The sequence below is a fragment of the Trichosurus vulpecula genome, chromosome 5, assembly GCF_011100635.1.
Source record: "Trichosurus vulpecula isolate mTriVul1 chromosome 5, mTriVul1.pri, whole genome shotgun sequence".
In the NCBI taxonomy this organism is placed as follows: Eukaryota; Metazoa; Chordata; class Mammalia; order Diprotodontia; family Phalangeridae; genus Trichosurus; species Trichosurus vulpecula.
In genome coordinates this window covers 117,091,438-117,112,803 of record NC_050577.1, presented here as the reverse complement: position 1 = coordinate 117,112,803, position 21,366 = coordinate 117,091,438, and the positions used below count along the sequence as shown (strand labels likewise).

The 21,366-nt window shown below is 38.5% G+C and overlaps 1 protein-coding gene across 3 annotated transcripts in view; it reads left to right on the top strand.

Moving 5' to 3' along the window:
- MKLN1 (muskelin 1) overlaps positions 1 to 21,366 on the top strand; it is a 254,913-nt gene that overhangs the window by 66,078 nt on the left and 167,469 nt on the right. For all 3 annotated transcript variants that reach the window (XM_036759608.1, XM_036759607.1, XM_036759609.1), the window contains exon 3: positions 20,333 to 20,475. In XM_036759608.1, the coding sequence (XP_036615503.1) occupies positions 20,333 to 20,475 (143 nt within the window). The remainder of the gene's footprint in view (positions 1 to 20,332; positions 20,476 to 21,366) is intronic.

Sequence of the window (21,366 nt, the reverse complement as noted above, 5' to 3'; positions counted from 1 at the left end):
TAGGTTTAAGTGACTTGCCCCAAAGGTCACAAAGCTAGTAAATGTCTGAGGCCAGATTTGAGTCTTTTGAGTCTTTTTGACTCTGGGCCCAGATACTCTATCCATTGCACCATCTAGCTGTCCTATTTAATTCTTATAGCAAGAGTATGTTATTCATACCTCATGAGTATGAAATCTATACCTTTTAACCTCTTAAAGAAGAGCTCAAGAAATTCATTTTAGAGACTTGTTGGAGCCTGAAAACTGAAAATGTTTTTAAAAATGCCTAACATTCTTGCCTATGTTCGAATGATTAAAGGTATGGTCTGGGTTGCTTGATCTTTAGGTCGTTAAAGTTGAAGCTGGCAACTTTAGTAGATTCTCAGCAATATATCCTGGGGAAAGGCCAAGCAAGTTGTCTTTCATGTTAAGCAGATGTAATTTTGGTGATATCTTGAGGAACTCTAGTCCCTTGCTTTGATGTTGCATCTATTTCCAGGTACAAATCCTTCTAATTATGTACCATTTGTGAATATTGAATTTAAAACATAATTGTTAAGAGATCATTTTTGTTGTCACTTCATTCAGTTTTTTTTTTTAAGTATCCAGTTAAATAATGTAAGGAAAATTTATTATGTGTGTATGTAGATGTGTATACACACATCCCAACATGCTCAAACACCTCACCAGACTGGCCTAAACTACTTTAGTGGTCAGCTCTAATCTTGTGCCTGAGGTAGGAGAGCAAGTCACAATCTCTTGATATATTCATAAGCTTTTGCAGTATGTCTTTATGTGACTAGAAATTTACTAGTACAACGCTCATTACCCTCTCTCCTTGTTAATTCCCTTTTCCCTCAGTTTTTAGGACACCACTTTTTCCTTATCTCCTCTGCTCTGACTGTGCCTTCTCATTCTCCTTCCCTGGATCTTTGTCCAGGTCTACTTGCTAACCATGGTGTCCCATAAGGTACTTTCCTGGGCCCTATCTTATTCTCTCTTTATATTCCTTCACTTGCTGATTTTGTCGGCTCCCATGAATTTGTCATCTCTGTGCTGATGATTCTCAGCTCTACTTATCCATTCCTTCCCTCTTCGTTGACCTCTATTCTCACATCCTCATTGGCCTTGGGACATCTTAAGCTAGATATTCAATAGACATTTTAAACTTAACATGTCCCAAACTGAACTTATTTTTCCCCTAAATCTTCCCCTTTCTTCTCTATTACTATCCACGTTGCCAACACCCTCTCAGTGCCTCAGACTCACAGCTTAGGTGCCATCCTCAACTCCTCACTGTTTCTCACCATCCAATCCGTTGCAAGGACCTGTTGATACAACCTTTACAACATCTCTTGAATACTTCTATCTCTGTACTATACTTCATTGTCTATTCAGTTGCTGAAGTTATTTGCCTAAAGTGCTGGTCTGACCATGTCACTGTTCCCCTACTCAAACTCTAATGGCATCTTTTGCTTCCAGGATAAAATACAAAATCTATTTGACATTTAAGATTCTTCATTACCTGTCTCTCCCCCTACTTCCACATAGTATACAAGAGAAATACCACAGTTACAGACCTATTATTTGAATCAAGAACAATAGGAAGAACTTGCTGTACAAGCAGAATAGATCACTGAATAATGCAATCTGGTATTATCCATACACAAGCAAGCCCTACTTATCATCATAATGCCCTTCTGGCAGTGTTTTGTTGCTTCTTGATGTGTCATGGAGTCTTTAACTTCCACTTGCCCAATTCTACTTTTTAAGGAATTATTTTCTTCAGTGACCTTTTGTACCTCCTTTTCCATTTGGCCAATTCTTTTTTAAGGCATTTTTTTCTTCAATGAATTCTTGTATATCTTATTTCCATTTGATCAATTTTGCTTCTTAAGGTGTTCATTAGATTTTTGTGTCTCTTTTACCATTTGGCCTATTCTGGTTTTTAAGGTGCTATTTTCTTCAGGCTTTTTTTTTTTTGTGCCTCCTTTACTAAGCTGTTGACTCTTTTTCTCATGGTTTTCTTGCATCGCTGTCATTTCTTTTTCCAATTTTTTCTCTAGCTCTCTTATTTGATTTTTAAAATCCTTTTTGAGCTCTTCCAGGGATTCTTTTGGGGTCTGAGACCAATTCACATTTTCCTTTGAGGTTTTGGATGTAACATTTTATATTTTGTTGTTGTTTTGAGCTTCCCTGTCCTCATAGTAACTTTCTGTGTCAGGATGTTTTTTTATTGTTTGCTCATTTTTCCTGACTAATTTTTGAGTTTTATTTTTATATTAAAGTTGTGCTCTGCTCCCAAAGTGGAGGGGGCACTGTTCTAACCTTCAGATTTTTTGTACAGCTAGTTCTGGGGCTCTGTAAGCTTTCAGTTCTTCCAAGGTAGTATGATCTAAATAGAGACGTGTTTACTACTCTCCTGCTCTGTGCTCTGGTTTTTGAATAACCACAAGCACTCTATTTTGCCCTGGAACTGTTACCAGGATCCCCACTCCCCACAGGCCTCAAGCTCTGGTGTGCTAGTGCTTTTCCTTACCCTGAGACTGTGACTCAGAACTATGACCTGCATTCAAGTATGGGCATTGCAATAGAGTCCTACACCCAGTGCCAGCAAAGGGACCCCTGTAATCTCTTTCTGATCCCCTTACCATCTGTGGGCTGAGAGCTCCAGAAGCAGCTGTTGCTACAGTCTATTCTGTCATTTCAAGGCCTGCTGCTGGTTTGCTGGGGCTCTGCTTGTGGTGGTACAGCTTACATTACACTCTCCATCTGGCACAATAGATCTTTTCTGCTGAACTTCTAAGTTGCCTTGGGCTGGAAAATTGTTTCACCTCATCCTTTTGTGGGTTCTGCCACTCCAGAATTTGTTTTGAGGTGTTGTTTAAAGTGGTTTGGAAGGGAATTTGGGAGAGCTCAAGCAAGTCCCTGTCTTTCCTCCACCATCTTGGCTCCATCCCGTTTTCTTTTTTCCTAAAAGGATATATTGATAACTAAAGTGGGCTGTTATGAAACTTTGAAGTTCTGTTATATATAGTTTGACTTTTTTTGAAAATATATATTAAATTTAAAATGATAAAAAAAATACTCCTCTCTTCTCTGCTCCCTTCTGAACTGAAACTTCTGAACCTCTACTTCCTCAACTTAATTCCTATGATATATTGCTTCACTTGCATGTTGGGATGGTCACACACACTAAATCTTGCTATTACCCACACATACTTTGTCTACTTCTCTACTTAGAAACTTCTCTGACATTCTATCCTACGGTAACTTCCTGTCATTCTACTTCTCCCCATGTTTTATTCCAGTTATTTCCTCTTAGCAAGACCTGTATTCCCTTAGCTCTTTTTCAGGGTATTAACCCTACTCTGACCTCACTCCAGCCTCTCCCTAGTTTGTCTTTTCAATTCTACACTAATCTCTGCCCAGAATTGAAAAGGAGGATTTGTTTTGGGCAAATTGCAGTCTTTTTATTGACTCTAACCTTCCCAAAATAGCAAAGGCCTATCTTTGGATATAAACTTTTTACCTGTGTTCTTTGGAAGTGAAACCTGCAACACCAGTAGCCCCAAAGAACTGAAGGTAAGAATCACCTAGAGGTCATTGGAAAGGTGAATGAATGAATGAAGCATTTATTAAGTGCTTACTATGTACAAAGCACAATGCTAAGTGCTGGGGATATAAATGTACAAGTAAGATAATTCTTGCTCCCAAAGAGTGCATACTGGGGGACACAACACATTCACGAGGTTTAATTTCAAGTTAGATGGAAAAATCTCATGATCCTTTGGGTACAGTGATAAAGCAGATGGTAATAGCTTTTCCTTACTGTCATTTCCACTAATAGAATCCTATCAGTTTCTGATGTTGAACCATTTGAAAGTGCCAGGAATTCTGATGACAAGAACTTTCTTTTTTTGGGTCTTCAGTAGCTGTGGCTCTGGCACCTACAGGAGCAGTTGCCAAGCTTCATCTCCCCAGGAGTTGCTTCCCAGGCTAATGGTTGTAGGCTCTAGGCTAGTAGCGTTTTCATTCTAAAGGTTCTTGGGTTTAGTATCCTGGGCTGTTTCCTTAGGATCTGAGGTGGTCATAGTTTGACTTTCTTGGTACCTGCTGCTTCTTGTCTCCTAGCTTCTTCAGCTAGGCTGCCTTGCCTACTCTGAGGGTGGCATTTGGCTGTCACTTGGGAATGGCTGGCCCCTTCCCACATGAGCCATCCTCTCTTATGATAGTTGTGGTAGTTGGTCTGAAGCAGAAACAATGGTCTGGAAGGTGCTGCCATTCCCTGGACTCTTAGGTCTATTTGCCTTTTGGTGGTATAAGGGAGGCAGAGTAGGTGCGAACAGTCTACAACATATGACCAACAGAGAACGCCAAAAAGGAACAACAATAAAGGATGTCAGTAAGAAATTGTATGATAGAGAAGGTGGCTTGGTCACATAGTGAGGGTCAGGGACAGATGGACATCCAGAGACTACTAGTGTCTTCTCCATACTGGGAAAAATTAAGGAAGGTCTCCAGCACGTTTTGTGGATCCTTGTTATGAACTTTTGGGAGGATGTAGGTAGTTGGGCATATATTGCTTAAGATCATCTAAGGGAAACTCCCATATATTTGGACATATATTGATGACATATATATTGATGGCATATATTGATGACATCTGACAACTGTTGTGGATTTTTTTTTTTACATTTTTCACATATTTCTTTGATTCAGTTTTATTCAGTTTGCCTTTATCTTAAACATGCATTCTTTTTAATGTTGTTGATCTTTGTTCCTTTTCTTCCAGATTTTCTTCTTTTTAGTATTTTTGTATTTCAAATATACAAATCTCTTTTGCTTAGAGAAACTTTCCACTATGGATTCAATTTTTTTTGTTTGCTAATTTAAAAAAATTCACTAAGAATTCTAAATTTGGACTTCAATTGAGTTCATTTGGACCTTCATTTCATTCATTTGAAACTCCTAATGTTTTCTTTCATAGTTTTCACTTATTTTTTGAACCATTGTGAAAATTTTTTGTTCCATGTTGTTCTGAGGGTACACAGGGTTCTGGATTTCATCATTTGTTCATTTTCCTTTATCATGAAATATTTGTTATGAGGGAATTGTAATCTCATTGAGGATTTAGTATTTATCCTTCCTTTTAGTAAGTTAAGATCCTTTCTATTCATTTATCTGCTTGTAGCCTTAGTTTTTATTGATTTTTTTTTCTTCTTGCCAGACTCTTAGAAAAAGCTGTCTACATTTGTCTCTACATCCTTTCTTCTCATTTCTTAATTAACCTTTGGTATTTGGCTTCTGACTTCATCATTCAATTGAAACTGCTTTCTCTAAAATTACCAATGTCTTCATTGCCAAGTCTAATCATATTTTCTCAGTCTTTATAATTTTTTTAGTCTTCATTTTTATTTAATATTTTTTTTCAACATTGATTTCCACAAGATTTTGAGTTAGAAATTTTCTCCCCATTTCTGCCCTCCCCCCATTCCACAATGGCAAATATTCTGATTGCCTTGTTCCCCGGTCAGCCCTCCCTTCTGTCACTCTACTCCCCCCAATCCCCTTTCCCCTTTCTTGTAGGGCAGGATAGATTTCTATGCCCCATTCCTTATATATCTTGTTTCCCAACTGCATGCAAACCCCACCCCCCTTTTTTTTTGAACATCTGCTTTTAAAACTTTGAGTTCCAAATTCTCTCCCCTCTTCCCTTCCCATCCACCTTCCCTAGGAAGGCAAGCAATTCAACGCAGATCACACGTGTATCATTATGTAAAACACTTCCACAGTGCTCATGTTGTAAAAGGCTAACTATATTTCCTTCCATCCTATCCTGTCCCCCTTTATTCAATTTTTTCCATTGACCCTGTCCTTTTTCAAAAGTGGTTGCTTTTGATTACCTCCTCCCCCATCTGCCCTCTCTTCTATCATTCCCCCCCCCTTTTTTTTATCCCCTTCTCCTTACTTTCCCATGGAGTAAGATACCCAGTTGAATGTATATCTTATTCCCTCCTGGATCTATTTTCCAGGTCAGTGGTTTTTCCAATGAGATATTTCACATTGTCTTCCATTTTTCCATTACTTTGGTTCTGTTTTATAATATCTTGATTTCTCATAAAGTCACTAGCTTCCACTTGCTGCAGTCTAATTTTTAAGGTAGTATTTTCTTCAGTGGTCTTTTGGACCTCCTTTTCCATTTGGCTAATTCTGCCTTTCAAGGCATTCTTCTCCTCATTGGCTTTTTGGAGCTCTTTTGACATTTGGTTTAGTATATTCTTTAAGGTGTTATTTTCTTCAGAATTTTTTTGGAATCTCTTTTAGCAAGTCATTGACTTTTCACTCTCATTTCTCTTCCCAGTTTTTCCTCTACTTCTCTTACTTGCTTTTCCAAATCCTTTTTGAGATCTTCCCTGGCCTGAGACCAATTCGTATTTTTCTTGGAGGCTTTTGATATAGGCTCTTTGACTTTGTTGACGTCTTCTGGCTGTATGTTTTGCTCTTCTTCGTCACCAAAAAAGGAATCTAGAGTTTGAGTTTGAGTCTGAGTTCATTTTTGCTGCCTATTCATGTTCCCAGCCAACTACTTGATCCTTGAGCTTTTTGTTAGGTTATGACTGCTTGTAGAGTAGAGAGTACTTTGTCCCAACCTTTGTTCCAAGCACTGCTGTTTTCAGAGCTACTTCTACTCCACCGTCACCACAGGCTCTGTCACAGCAGCTCTCCTCCTGCCCCAAGAACCGCCAGCCAGGACCACAATCCAGATCTAAGCAGGCACAGCAAGAGAACCTGCCTCTGTGCCTGCAGAGCATTCCTTGAACTCCAGCTCTGATCCTCTACCAGATTCCACCATGTGAGCCAGGGACTTGAGAAGCAGCTGAGGCTAGAGCTCTGGAGGCAGCCTCAGGAGCTTCCTGCTGCTGCCACCGCCACCACTGCACCACCTCCACCACCCTTAGGACTGGTGGACTGACCACTCTGAACTCAATCCTTCAGTTTCCCATTTGTGGGTTGAGAAGTCTGGTAACTACCACAGCTCAATGATGCATGGCCCTAAGGCCTGTTCTGGCTGGGTGAGTCCGGGTCTGGTCTGTCCTGGCGTGGCCCACTCTGAGCTGCGCTCTGCTCCCAGCACCATGTGATAGACCCTTCACGGGCGACCATCCAGGCTCTCCTGGGCTGGAGACCTGTTTCCCTGTGTTGGTAAGCAAAATGGGCTCTTAGCACTCAGTTCAACCAAGTGCCCTTGAAGAGTTCAGCTTTTGTTTCCTTTGATTAATTCAGTGTATTCCATTGAGTCTTACTAGGTGCTGAGCCACAGGCCCAAACCCCTATTAGGTGCTAAGCCTATGTGGGTGTGAAACTCCCAGGGTACTGAGGGGAGTTGCTAACTCAAGAGCCAATCATAGGAGCCTAAGTTCTGGTCATTCAGATGACGTTTGATGATGTCTGAAACGGTATAAGGAGAGAAGACAGAGCTATTTTGCTCAGAGGGCTCTCACTCTTGGTGGCGTGCTGATGCGAAGACTCGGGGCTGCTGTAGCTAAGAGCCCTCCAGCTCGTAACCCAGATGTTGGGACTTTGTTAGACTCTGGTAACTATGTATTGGGATTTGAATCCGACAAGGTCTGTCTGTCAGTGTTTGTGATTTGTTTGTATTTTGCTCTGAAGTTTAGGGTGCTGGCCTTTTCCCCTGAACTAAGTGAATGGTATTTGTATGCTGGATTAGAGTAAACTTGTCAACCCCTTAACGTTGCTTTCCTTAGTAAAGCAGATCAAAAGAACCTGGGCTTTTGTAGTGTGCTGGCAGTGTTCTTGTTGTTGGACTTGTGTTGGTTTTTCACCCCCACAACAGCTTCTAGCTGGATCGTTGAAACATTCCCTCTGCTGTTTCATTGGTTGTGCAGCTCTAGAATTTGTTCAGAGTCATTTTTTTAAATTAGATTTTTTTTTTTATTTTTTAGTTTACAACACTTAGTTTTACATGTTCTCGAGTTTCAAATTTTCTTCCCTCCCCCCTTCCCCACAAGGCGGCATGCAGTCCAATATAGATTCAACATGGACCTTTGCATTAAATTTATTTACACAGTAGTCAAGTTGGAAAGAAGAATTGTGTCCAATGGAATGAATCATGAGAGAGAAGAAACAAAGCCCAAAAAAAGAGGAAAAAAAAGAGAGCAAATAGTTTGCCTCAATTTGCATTCAGATTCAACAGTTCTTTCTCTGAATTTAGCTAGCTTTTTCCATCATGAGTCCTTTGGAGCTGTCTTTGAGCCTTGTATTGGTGAGGAGAGCCAAGTCTTTAAGAGTTAGTCATGACAGAATCAATATGTCTGTGGTTGTGTACAGTGTTCTTCTGGTTGCGCTTCTCTCACTCAGCATTAGTTCATGTAGGTCTTTCCAGGTTATTATGAAGTCTGTATCTTCCCCATTTCTTCTAGCACAATAGTATTCCATTACAAATTGCTCTACTTGCTCAGCTATTCCCCTATTGATGGGCAGCCCCTTGACTTTCAGTTTTTTGCCACCACAAAAAGAGCAGCCATAAATATTTTTGTACATACAGTTCCCTTTCCCACTTGTGTGATCTCTTTGGGATATAGCCTTAGGAGTGGTATTGCTGGGTCAAAGGGTATGCACATTTTTTTTTTTTTTATTGCAGGGGGGAAGGCCGGGCAATTGGAGTTAAGTGACTTGCCCAAGGTCACACAGCTAGTAAGTGTGTCAAGTGTCTGAGGACAGATTTGGGGTATGCACATTTTTATAGCCCTTTGGGCATAGTTCCAAATTGCTCTCCAAAATGGCTGGATCTGTTCACAACTCCAGCAACAGGATAGGAATGTTCCAATTTTCCCACATCCTCTCCAGCATTTATCATTTTCCTGTTTTGTCATGTTAGCCAATCTGACAATGAGATATGTGGTACCTAAGAGTTGTTTTGATTTGCATTTCCCTAATCAATAGTGATTTAGAGCAGAAAATACTTTTAAATATATGATTTTTTTTTAATCCTGTGGGTTAACAACTAAGACCATAGGAGTTGTGGTACCATATTTGTCTGTTACCTGCATATCTGTAGTTTGAATTTAATAATTGTGGAGAACCTTTTCACATAAATCATTTGATAGGGAGATAAGTTACATAATTTTTTTTTTATCCATAGCATGAGTACACTTTCACTACTTTACTTTATTAGGCACTTATTGCATACAATATTACAATAAAACTATTTTTCTTCTCTGCCCGTCTTCTAACTCCCCATATACTTTCATTAGCTAATAAATGAAAAAGCCAGAATTTGATGCTCAGGTTTCCTTATTCTAATTTGGTCTTCCCACCTGAATTGTTTTATTCATATAATTTTAGAAAATGTAAGATAACTTTTAAAAACATGTTTTTGAGTACTTAACTATGTGCCCAGGACTGCTCTAACTGTGGTTCGTTTTGTGGTTTTCACTGCACAATTGAGGTCACCCAAAGACTTGGCATTTCTTGGCCTGGTTTTTAGGTTCCGTGGTCATTAAGCTTGATGTCCTGTTATTTTAATGGTGTGAAGCATACCTCTAAGAAGTTATAAAATAATACCCACTTCAACTCTAAGAGGCAAATAAACCCCTATAAGTTTTGTATCTCAAAATACTGAGTTATATGGAGCTGTTTATATAGTTGTACTTATTTTAAAGTATAATGGTGAGAAATTAGAGAATTTATGTACATGGTACATATATCTATATATCTGTACACTACATAGCTAAACTACTTCAGAGCTCTCTGTCCTCAGGACTATGGAGATTTTTTTTCTGCCCTGTAGCTTACTCTGCCTTAAGTATATAAGATTACAGGAAATCTCATTTTATGAAGTACAAATGACTGTAAGACTTGCTTTCTATTTCAGTAAATGTTTTCTGTTTTCAGAGGAGTATGCTATTAATACAAATTTGATCCTATTTTTAATATAAAATTTTTAAAGTAGATTGCTTTTCCTTTTAAAGATCACATTAGGGGTGCTCTTTTTTTAAAATTTATTTAATATTTTTATTTTTCAGCATTGATTTTCACAAGAGTTTGAATTACAAATTTTTTCCCCATTTCTACCCTGCCTCCCACTCCAAGATGGCATACATTCTGGTTCCCGGTTCCCCAGTCAGCCGTCCCTTCTGTCACTGCACTCCCCCCCATCACCTTTTTCCCTTTCTTGTAGGGCAAGATAGATTTCTATGCCCCATTGCCTGTATATCTTATTTACTAGTTGCATGCAAAAACTTTTTTTTTTTTGAACATCTGTTTTTAAAACTTTGAGTTCCAAATTCTCTCCCCTCTTCCCTCCCCACCCATCCTCCCTAAGAAGGTAAACAATTCAACATAGGCCACATGCATATCATTATGTAAAACCCTTCCACAATACTCATGTTGTGAAAGACTAACTATATTTTGTTCCTTCCTATCCTATCCCCCTTTATCCAATTTTCTCTCTTGACCCTGTGCCTTTTCAAAATTGTTTGCTTTTGATGACCTCCTCCCCCATCTACCCTCCCTTCTATCCCCGCACTCCCTTTTTTTACCTCCTTCCTCCTTCTTTTCTGTGGGGTAAGATACCCAAATGAGTATATATGTTATTCCTTCCTCAGATCAATTCCGATGAGAGCAAGATTCACTCATTCCCCCTCACCTGCCCCCTCTTCCCTTCCTACAGAACTGCTTTTTCTTGTCACTTTTATGTGAGACAATTTACCCCATTCTTTCGCCCTCTCTCATCCCCTAATTTGATTTTTTTAGATACCATCCCTTCACATTCAACTCACCCTGTGCCCTATGTCTATATATGTGTGTGTGTGTGTGTGTGTGTGTGTGTGTGTATGTATGTATGTATGTATGTATGTATATTCCCTTCAGCTACCCTAATACTGAGATCCAGGAGAGATAATTTAAAAATTATTGGACTATCTGAAAGCCATGATCAAAAAAAAGAGCCTAGATATCATCTTTCAAGAAATTATCAAGGAGAACTGCCCTGATATTCTAGAGCCACAGGGCAAAATAGAAATTGAAAGAATCCATCAATTGCCTCCTCAAATAGATCCCAAAAAGAAATCTCCTAGGAATATTGTCGCCAAATTCCAGAGCTCCCAGATCAAGGAGAAAATACTGCAAGCAGCCAGAAAGAAACAATTTGAGTATTGTGGAAACCCAATCAGAATAACCCAAGATCTGGCAGCTTCTACATTAAGAGATCGAAGGGCTTGGAATGCGATACTCAGGAGGTCAGTGGAGCTAGGATTAAAACCTAGAATCACCTACTCAGCAAAACTGAGTATCATGTTCCAAGGCAAAATATGGATTTTCAATAAAATAGAGGACTTTCAAGCTTTCTCAGTGAAAAGACCAGAACTGAATAGAAAATTTGACTTTCAAACACAAGAATCAAGAGAAGCATGAAAAGGTAATCAAGAAACGGAAATTGCAAGGGACTTACTAAAGTTGAACTGTTTTGTTTACATTCCTACATGGAAAGATGATGTGTATGATTCATGAGACCTCTGTATTAGGGTAGTTGAAGGTAATATGCATATATATGTTTATGTATATATCTAAGTGAATGTGTATGTATGTATATATCTATGTGTATATGTGTGTATGTGTATGTATGTGCATATATATATGTGTATATATATGTGTGTGTGTTTATATATATATATATATATGTAAAAGAGAGAGAGCAGACACAGGGTGAGTTGAAGATGAAGGGAAGATATCTAAAAGAAATAAAATGAAATTAAGGGATGAGAGAGCAACATACTGAGAGAGGGAGATAGGGAGAGATAGAATGGGGTGGATTATCTTGCATAAAGGTGGCAAGAGGAAGCAGTTCTGTGGGAGGAGGGGAGAGTGCAGGTGAGGGGGGAACGAGTGAACCTTGCTCTCATCAGATTTGGCCTGAGGAGGGAATACCATACATACTCAGTTGGGTATCTTACCCCACAGGAAAGAAGAGGGAGGAAGATAAAAATAAAAGGGGGGGGATGATGGAGGGGAGGGCAGATGGGGGTGGAGGTAATCAAAACAAACACTTTGGAAAGGGGACAGGGTCAAGGGAGAAAATTCAATAAAGCGGGATGGGTTGAGAAGGAGCAAAATGTAGTTAGCCTTTCACAACATGAGTATTGTGGAAGGGTTATACATAATGATACACATGTGGCCTAGGTTGAATTGCTCGACTTCTTACGGAGGGTGGATGGGAAGGGAAGAGGGGAGAGAATTTGGAACTCAAAGTTTTAAAAACAGATGTTGAAAAACAAAAAAAAAAGTTTTTGCATGCAACTAAAAAATAAGATACACAGGCAATGGGGCGTAGAAATTTATCTTGCCCTACAAGAAAGGAAGGGAAAAGGGGATGAGAGGGGAGGGGGGTGATAGAGGGGAGGGCTGACTGGGGAACAGGGCAACCAGAATATATGCCATCTTGGAGTGGGGGGAGGGTAGAAATGGGGAGAAAATTTGTAATTCAAACTGTTGTGAAAATCAATGCTGCAAACCAAATATGTTAAATAAATGAATTTAAATTTAAAAAAATGGATAGCAGCAGATGATGATGATCCCTGTCACGTCATCCATTGTCTATGACACCAGAGAACAGAAAAGCAATCCATCTGGAAATCCCTCCTCAATAAAAGTTAAAGTCTTTGTCTCATCAAAATGTCCTGGAGAATAGAAGATAAAGGATGTAGATGCCATATTTGTAACTAGGAGAAGAGGTAATTCTATTATCTCCAAGGCATTGAGACATGACTGTATCATCTCCAATGCTGGAACCCAAAGCATCGTTTTCTTTGAACTCCTTTTCCCTTGCTCCTATCACCTGGGCATCTCATTTTAGGCTTTGTATAAGTAAAAGCATTTCTGTTTAAAAGTCAAAAAAAAATCTATATTTTGCCTTGGTGCGTGATACTCATTTTTGCTGGGTAGGTGATTCTTGGTTTTAATGCTAGCTCCATTGACCTCTGGAATATCATATTCCAACCCCTTCGATCCTTTAATGTAGAAGCTGCTAAATCTTGTGTTATTCTGATTGTGTTTCCACAATACTCAAATTGTTTCTTTCTGGTTGCTTGCAATATTTTCTCCTTGATCTGGGAGCTCTGGAATTTGGCAACAGTGTTCCTAGGAGTTCTCTTTTTTCGATCTTTTACAGGAGGTGATCAGTGGATACTTTCAATTTCTATTTTACTCTCTGGCTCTAGAATGTTAGGGCAGTTTTCCTTGAGAATTTCTTGAAAGGTGATATCTAGGCTCTTTTTTTGATCATGACTTTCAGGTAGTCCAGTAATTTTTAAATTATCTCTCCTGGATCTATTTTCCAGGTCAGTGGTTTTTCCAATGAGATATTTGACATTGTCTTCCATTTTTTCATTCCTTTGGTTCTGTTTTATAATATCTTGATTTCTCATCAAGTCACTAGCTTCCACTTGCTGCAATCTAATTTTTAAAGTAGTATTTTCTTCAGTGGTCTTTTGGACCTCCTTTTCCATTAGTCTAATTCTGCCTTTCAAGGCATTCTTCTCCTCATTGGCTTTTTGGAGCTCTTTTGCCATTTGACTTAGTCTATTTTTTAAGGTGTTTTCTTCAGTGTATTTTTTAGTATTTTTTTGGGTCTCCTTTAGCAAGTCATTTACTTGTTTTTCGTGGTTTTCTCATATCACTCTCATTTCTCTTCCCAATTTTTCGTCTACTTCTCTAACTTGCTTTTCCAAATCCTTTTTGAGCTCTTCCATGGCCTGAGACCAGTTCATGTTTTTCTTGGAGGCTTTTGATGTAGGGTCTTTGACTTTGTTGACTTCTTCTGGCCGTATGTTTTGGTCTTCCTTGTCACCAAAGAAAAATTCCAAAGTCTGAGTCTGAATCTGAGAGTGTTTTCGCTGCCTGGCCGTGTTCCCAGCCCACTTACTTGACCTTTGAGTTTTTCATTGGGATATCACTGCTTGTAGAGTAGAGAGTACTTTGTCCCAAGCTTGAGGGTCTGCGCTGTTGTTTTCAGAGCTGTTTCTACACAGCAAGCTCTGCCACACCAGCGCTCCTCCTCTTCCCCCAAGAACTGTCCAACTGGGACCAGACTCAGATCTAAGCTGGCTCAGCACTCCTCCCACCAGGTGGGTCTGGGGCTAGAAGCAACTGTAGCTGTAGCTCTATAAGCAGCCTCAGAGCTGCATCACCTCTGCTGCCCTGCCCTGCCCCCCCCCCCCCCCCCCCCCCCGCCCTGTGGCCGAAATTTGAACTCTTTTCACTCTGTCACAGCAGCTTTTCCCACTAACCTTCTCTGTTGTCTTTGGCATTTGTGGGTTGAGAAGTCTGGTAACTGCCACAGCTCACTGATTCAGGGCTCTAGGGCCTGTTCCGCCTGGCTCCTTGTCTGGTTGGTCTGGGCATGGCTCATGCTGGGCTGTGCTCTGCTCAGGTCCCATTTCCGTGTGATACACCTTACCCAGCAACCATCCAGGCTGTCCTGGGCTGGAGCCCTGCTTCCCTCTGCTATTTAGTGGGTTCTGCAGTTCTAGAATTTTTTCAGAGCCATTTTTTATAGGTGTTTGGAAAGAACTGGGAGGGAGCTCATGCAAGTCGCTGCTTTCCAGCTGCCATCTTGGCCCCGCCCCCCTATTGTAGTCATCATCATTTTTAACCTTTCTGCTGCGTTTGATGCTGTTGAATACCCTGTTCATCTTTATGTTATTTCTTTATTTTCCTCCATGATTCTCCTGCTGTGTGTGTGTTTGGTCTTTGTCATTATTTGTAGCTTGATGATCATTCCTATTGCTACCTTGTCTGAGTATTCCCTAAGCCACCTTTTTTGAGCCCTCCTCTCTCATTGTACAGTCAGTTCTGTTGTAACTTGACATATGTGTTCCTTGAAATCATCACTCTACAAAATAGCACAATAAAAACCATAGGGGTTTGTGGGGAAAATGGGGTAGGTGAATAACATTCAAAAACTCTGTCAGTGACATATAAAAAGAAGATAGGAACCTAATAAACATGGTAGCATAATTATATGCATGTTTTTATGGTTACGAAATACACAAATATTATAATAAATAGTAACTGCTTCTGTGGCCTCCTGTGGTTGCTGGGCCTACACCCAGTTCTGTTGTTGTGGGCTAGTGGAGGCTGTGGCTGAAGGTGTGTATGTGGTGGGGTGGAGTACCCTGGTGTGGACCAGCCTACAGCTCACAGTGCAGCAGAAGATAAGACAGTAAAGGTGGCACTTTACCTTGAAAGAGACCGGAAGTTAGTTTGTGGGAACGGGCCTCTGAATAGTTTTAGCTTATGAATTATTGTGAAGTGGACAGTTATGATACCAGAGATAAGTGGGTGTGGCTCACTGTCCTCTTGTCTCTTGGGGATGAAGTCTTCTGTGCATATTATGCTCAAATTGTTGCTAATATATCATTCGCAATGGAACAGATTCACATATTCAAAATAAGTATTATAACATTACTGACTCTTCTTTGTGACCTCACCAGTTCTCATGGGCTTAATAATCATCTCATTGCATATGATTCACACGTCTACATAACCATCCTTAGCGTCTCTGATGAATTTCAGTCCTGTAATCCTACATCACCAGCTCCCTTTCTCAAACTTACCATATCTAAAACAATTTATTTGCTTTCTCATCGCAGGCCCCCCTCTATTCCAGATTTCCGTATTTCTACTGAAGTCACTATTATTTATCCAGTCTCTTAAGTTATAAGCTTGGGATTATGCTTGACTCCTCACTGTCATTTATCCCAAATAGCCAGTCAGCTTCTAAATTTTGCTTTTTCCACATTTACAGTATGCCTTGTATCCATTCCCTTCCTTATAGTCACATAGCCACCATCTTAGGCCCTTATCAGCTTTCACCTGCCTCAAATCTACTCTAAGTGTAATCCATTCTCCACCCAGCTGTTAAGGTGAGTGTGTTGATGTAGGGATTGTTTCATTCTTTGTACTCATTAAGTTATTAAACATGATTTTCACTGTGCCACTCTCTTACCCAAACTCCAGTCACTTTTTATTGCTTTGAGAATTCATATAAACACCTCTCTTTGGCCTTTAAAGTTCAAAACCTGCATTAATCAATTATTTCAATCTTACAAATAATTCCCCTTTTCCAAATCTGTAGTCCACTCAAATTGACCTTCTCCCTGTTTCTTACACAAAACACTCTGTGTTCTCTATCTCTGCCTTTAAACCAGCTGTCCCCCATGTCCATACTACGCTTCCTCTTCATTTCTGCCTCATAGAAGCCCTGACTTCCTTCACGATACAGAGTAAGCATCTCCTTCTACAGGAAGCTTTTGCTGATTCTCCTCAACTACTCTTGCCCTCCCCTAAGTGCCTTGTATTTAACTATCTTAAATTTGTTTTATTTTTATTTGACTAGTCTGCACATACATATGTAGACACGCTCATATGCAAAATATTTATAGTAACTGGATAGCATACTGGAAAGAGTGCTGGACTTGGTGTTGGTAGGACCTGAGGTTAAGCACTTTCTCAGACACAATAGCTGTGTGATCCTGGGCAAGTCTATTAACTTCCCAGTGTCAGTTTCCTTATAGGTGAAATGAGGATAATAAAAGCACATATCTTACAGGATTGTTGTGAAAATTAAATGAAATAATATTGTAAAGCACTTTGCAAACCTTAAAGCACCACATAAATGCTAGCTATTGTTAGTAGCAGTAGCAACAGTTTCTCTCCAATTAGAATGTAGACTTCTTGTGAGTAGAGATTTTCATCTTTGTACTTGTATTTCTAGTACCTAGCACAGTATCTTGCACATAGGTGCATAATAAAAACTCGTGGATAGTCTTATGACTCTAATGGATTTCTACCACAAATTGTGTATTATGTGTGAGTTCATTCACAAGTACACAGGCTTCATGGACATGTGTATATGTGTTCAATATTCTTTTGGCCCTGCTGGCATTAGAATGAGATTCATGAGACCTCTTGCTCCCTTTCTCCCTATATGTTTATATATTCTTTTTTTTTCCATTCCAACTATTGAAAATAGTATGTTATTCCTGGTTTTTAAAATTTTTTTTCTCTTACGTATTCCTTTTTCCTATGTTTTCTTTCCCATCTTAAAACAACAAAATAGAACAAAACTGTAGTATAGTCTTTCATTTGTCTGGTTAAAAATCTTACTTAATGTTTTTCCCAATTACATGTAAAAACAATTTTAACATTCTTTTTTCCACCTCAAATTTTGAGTTCGAACTTTTCTTCCTCCCTCTCCCTGTCATTGAAAAGGCAGGCAATTTGACATAGGAAATACATGTGTAGTCATGCAAAACACATTTCCCACGTAAGTCTTCTGTGAAAGAAAAGAGACAAAACAAAAACCCAAGAAAACTAAAGAAAAAGTGTCTTTAATCTGCATTCAGGCTTTACTGGTTTTTTCCCTGGAGATGGACAGCACTTTTCATCATTAGACCTACAGAATTGTCTTAAATCATTGCTTTGCTGAGAATTAGCTAAATTATTCATAGTAGATAATCATACAGTATTGCTCTTACTGTGTACAGTTCTCTTCTGGTTTGGCTCATCGCAATTTGCATCAGTTCATGTAAGTCTTTCCATGTTTTCCTGAGAGCATCCTGCTCATTGTTTCTTAAAGCACAATAGTATTCCATCACAATCATATACAACAGCTCGTTCAGTCATTCCCCAATTGATGGACATCCCTTCAATTTCTAAATCTTTGCCTCCACTAAAAGAGCTTCTATAAATATTTTTGTACACATAGGTCCTTTTCCTTTTTGTTTTTTATCTCTTTGGAATCCAGACCTAGCAATGGTATTGCTTGGCCAAAGGCTATGCATGGTTTTATAGCCCTTTTGGCATAGTTCCAAATTGCTCTCCAGAATGGCTGAATCAGTATACAACTTCACCAATAGTACATTAGTGTTTTAATTTTCTCACATCCCCTCTGACGTTTGTCATTTTCCTTTTCTGTAATATTAACCAATCTGACAGGTGAGAAGTAGTAGCTCAGAGTTGTTTTAATTTGCATTTCTTTTATCAATAGTGAGTTAGAGCATTTTTTTCTTATGACTATAGATAGCTTTGGTTCCTTTGTTTGAAAATTGCCTGTTCATATACTTTTAAACAATTTATCAATTGAGGAAAGATTCTTATTTCTATAAATCTGACTCAGTTTTCTAGATGTTTGAGAAATGAAGTCTTTATCAGAGAAACTCACTGTAAAAACTTTTTTTCAATAGTAATGATTACCAACTGTGTATTTCCCTCCATCCTATTTTCCCTGTTTATCCTATTCTCTCTCTCCTTTTACCCTGTCCATTCTCTAAAGTGTTTTGCTTCTTTTACCTCTTTCAAACTGCCCTCCCTTCTATCAGCTACCCCTCTCCCTCCTTCTCTTATCCCCTTTCCTTCCTACTTTCCTGTGTGGTAAGATAGATTTCTGCATCCAACCGAGTGTGTGTGTTATTCCCTCTTTGAGTGAATTCCAGTGAGAGTAAGGTTCATGTGCTCCCCTCACTGCTTCCCCCAATTCCCCCTCCACTGTCAAATCTCTTTCAGGCCTCTTTTATGTTGGGTAATTTATCCCATTCTACCTCTCTGTTTCCCCTTCTCCCAGTGCATTCTTCTTTCTCATCGCTTAATTTTATATTTTTAGATAATCCTATTATGACATTCAACTCACACCTCTACCTTTTATGTATACTCATTCTAACTGCCCTAATAATGAGAAAGTTGTTAGGAGTTATAAATATCATTTTCCCATATAGGAATATAAGCAGTTTAACCTTATCAAATCCTTTCCTGATTACCTTTTTATGCTTCTTTTGTATCCTGTATTTGAAAGTCAAATTTTCTATTCAGCTGTGGTCTTTTCATCAGGAATGCTTCAAAGTCCTCTATTTAATTGAATTTCCATTTTTTTCCTTTGAAGAATTATGCTCACTTTTGCTGGGTAGGTAATTCTTGGTTGTAATCCTAGCTCTTTTGCCTTCTAGAATATCATATTTCAAGGCCTTTGATCCTCCTTTAATGTAGAAACTGTTAAATCTTGTATTATCCTGACTCTGGCGCCACAATATTTGAATTGTTTCTTTTTTGGCTGCTTGCAGTATTTTCTTCTTGATCTGGGAAGTCTGGAATTTGGCTATGATATTCCTGGGAGTTTTCATTTTGAGATCTCTTTCAGGGGGTCATAGTTGCATTCTTTCAATTTCTATTTTACCCTCTAGTCTAGAATATCAGGGCAGTTTTTCTTGATAATTTCTTGAATGATGATGTCTCAGCATTTTTTAAAATCATGACTTTCAGATAGTCTAATAATTCTCAAGTTATGTCTCCTGGATCTCTTTTCTAGGTCAGTTTTTCCAGTGAGATATTTCACATTTTTTTCTTTTTTTTTCCCATTCTTTTTATTTTGTTTGATTGTTTCTTGATGTCTCATAAAATCATTAGCTTCCACTTGCCCAATTCTAACTTTTAAGGAATTATTTTCTTCAGTAAGCTTTTGTACCTCCTTCTCCATTTGGCCAATTCTTTTTAAGGGGCTCTTCTCTTTAGTGAATTTTTGTATATCTTTTTCCATTTGACCAATTCTTCTTTTCAAGGCATTCTTCTCTTCATTGGATTTTTGTACCCCTTTTACCATTTTGCCTATTGTGTTTTTTAAGATTTTATTTTCTACAATATTTTTTGGTGCCTCCTTTACCAAGCCATTGAATTTTTTCATGATTTTCTTCCATCACTCTCATTTCTCTTACTAATTTTTCCCCTGGGACTCCTGTAAATCTTTTGACCCATTTTTCTGATCACCTTTCCATCTCTGGATTGAGAGGTCTGGAAACTGTCGCTGCTGCCACTGATTCTGTTGCCCCAAGGCCTGCTTTTGATTTGCTGGGCCCCGGTCTGTGCTGGTATGGTTAGAGCTGGACCGTGAGCCTCTCTCATCCTGGTGCAACAGACTTTTTCTGCCGACGTTCTAAGTTGTGTTGGGCTGGAAGATTGTTTCAGTCTTTTTGTGGGTTCTGCTGCTCTATAATTTGTTTGGAGTCATTATTTAAAGGTATTTGGAGGGGTTTGGGGGAGAGCTTAGATGAGTCCCTGCCTTTACTTTGTCATCTTGGCTCTCTCTCTCCTCCTTCTGCCCTCCCCCCCCATTTGTCCTTTTTAAAATCCCTCTCTGATCTTGAAGATAAGTGGGATTCTGAAAGCTTCTTTTAATATTTTTGGCATACTATACAACTTCAGGATATACAGATATGCTTCTTTTTGTTAAAAGAACTGATAATGAATCTTTAAATTTAACCTTGTTTTTTCTTATATTTAGTACCTGATTCTCAAGCTTGAAAGGCCTGCTATAGTCCAGAGTATCACATTTGGAAAATATGAGAAAACTCATGTCTGTAATTTAAAGAAGTTTAAAGTCTTTGGTGGAATGAATGAAGAAAACATGACAGAGCTGTTATCCAGGTAAGTTGTAATTTGGGAATGTAAACAGCTGACTTATAAACAATGCAGTTGACCTACCACTTTTTTTTTTTTGTTTGTAATAGTCACAATTGCTCATGGTTGAACTTGTTTTTTTTTCCCTTCAAACTGATATAGACTGTTACTTAGTAGCTTAAAATTAATCTTCTTTTAATAATTTTAGATGATATATTTACCATAACCAAATAATTATTTCTTTTTTTTTCCTACTTTTGCTCTTTCCCTTTTCTATTATAAAAGGAAAAAGTTAATAATTTTAGTAGTTCTCTATTAATTTCAAGTAGTCATTACTAAATAAAGCAGATTTTATCATAGTAATAATATGATACATTGAGCAGTGTCCCAGACTTGAAAGTTAAAGTAAGAGTTACTTTTTTTAATCCAATGTTAGTAATGCCATATGAGTTTGGGCTAACAGAAAGGAACAAGAATTAAGGTAGATGAATTTAGATTTCTTTTTTTTCCTCATTCTCTTCAAAGACCCCAGTGAATTAGTCACAATTAATAAAAAAAAATTTTTGAATTTACATAAATGATCGTGGAAAGTGAAGGCCACCCTTGAGCCCTGACGCTAATCTTATATTTAATGTAAGTAAAATATTCTGTTCTGATGTAAGTAGAAATTTGTGACATGTCTCAATTAACTATTTTAATTTCAATTGTATGAGTAATTATTTGGACCTAGGGAGAAGGAATGGGTATTATTGGAATGACTACAACCAAGGGGTCATAGATCTTCTTTGAAAATGAGTCAAACTAGGAAAGTGGTGAATTAATAATTAGTCTTGAATCATTTTTTTTTTTGGTGAAATACCTAATATTAGGCTCTGTTATAGAATAGATTTTTATCAGGTAGGTAAATGGGATACATTT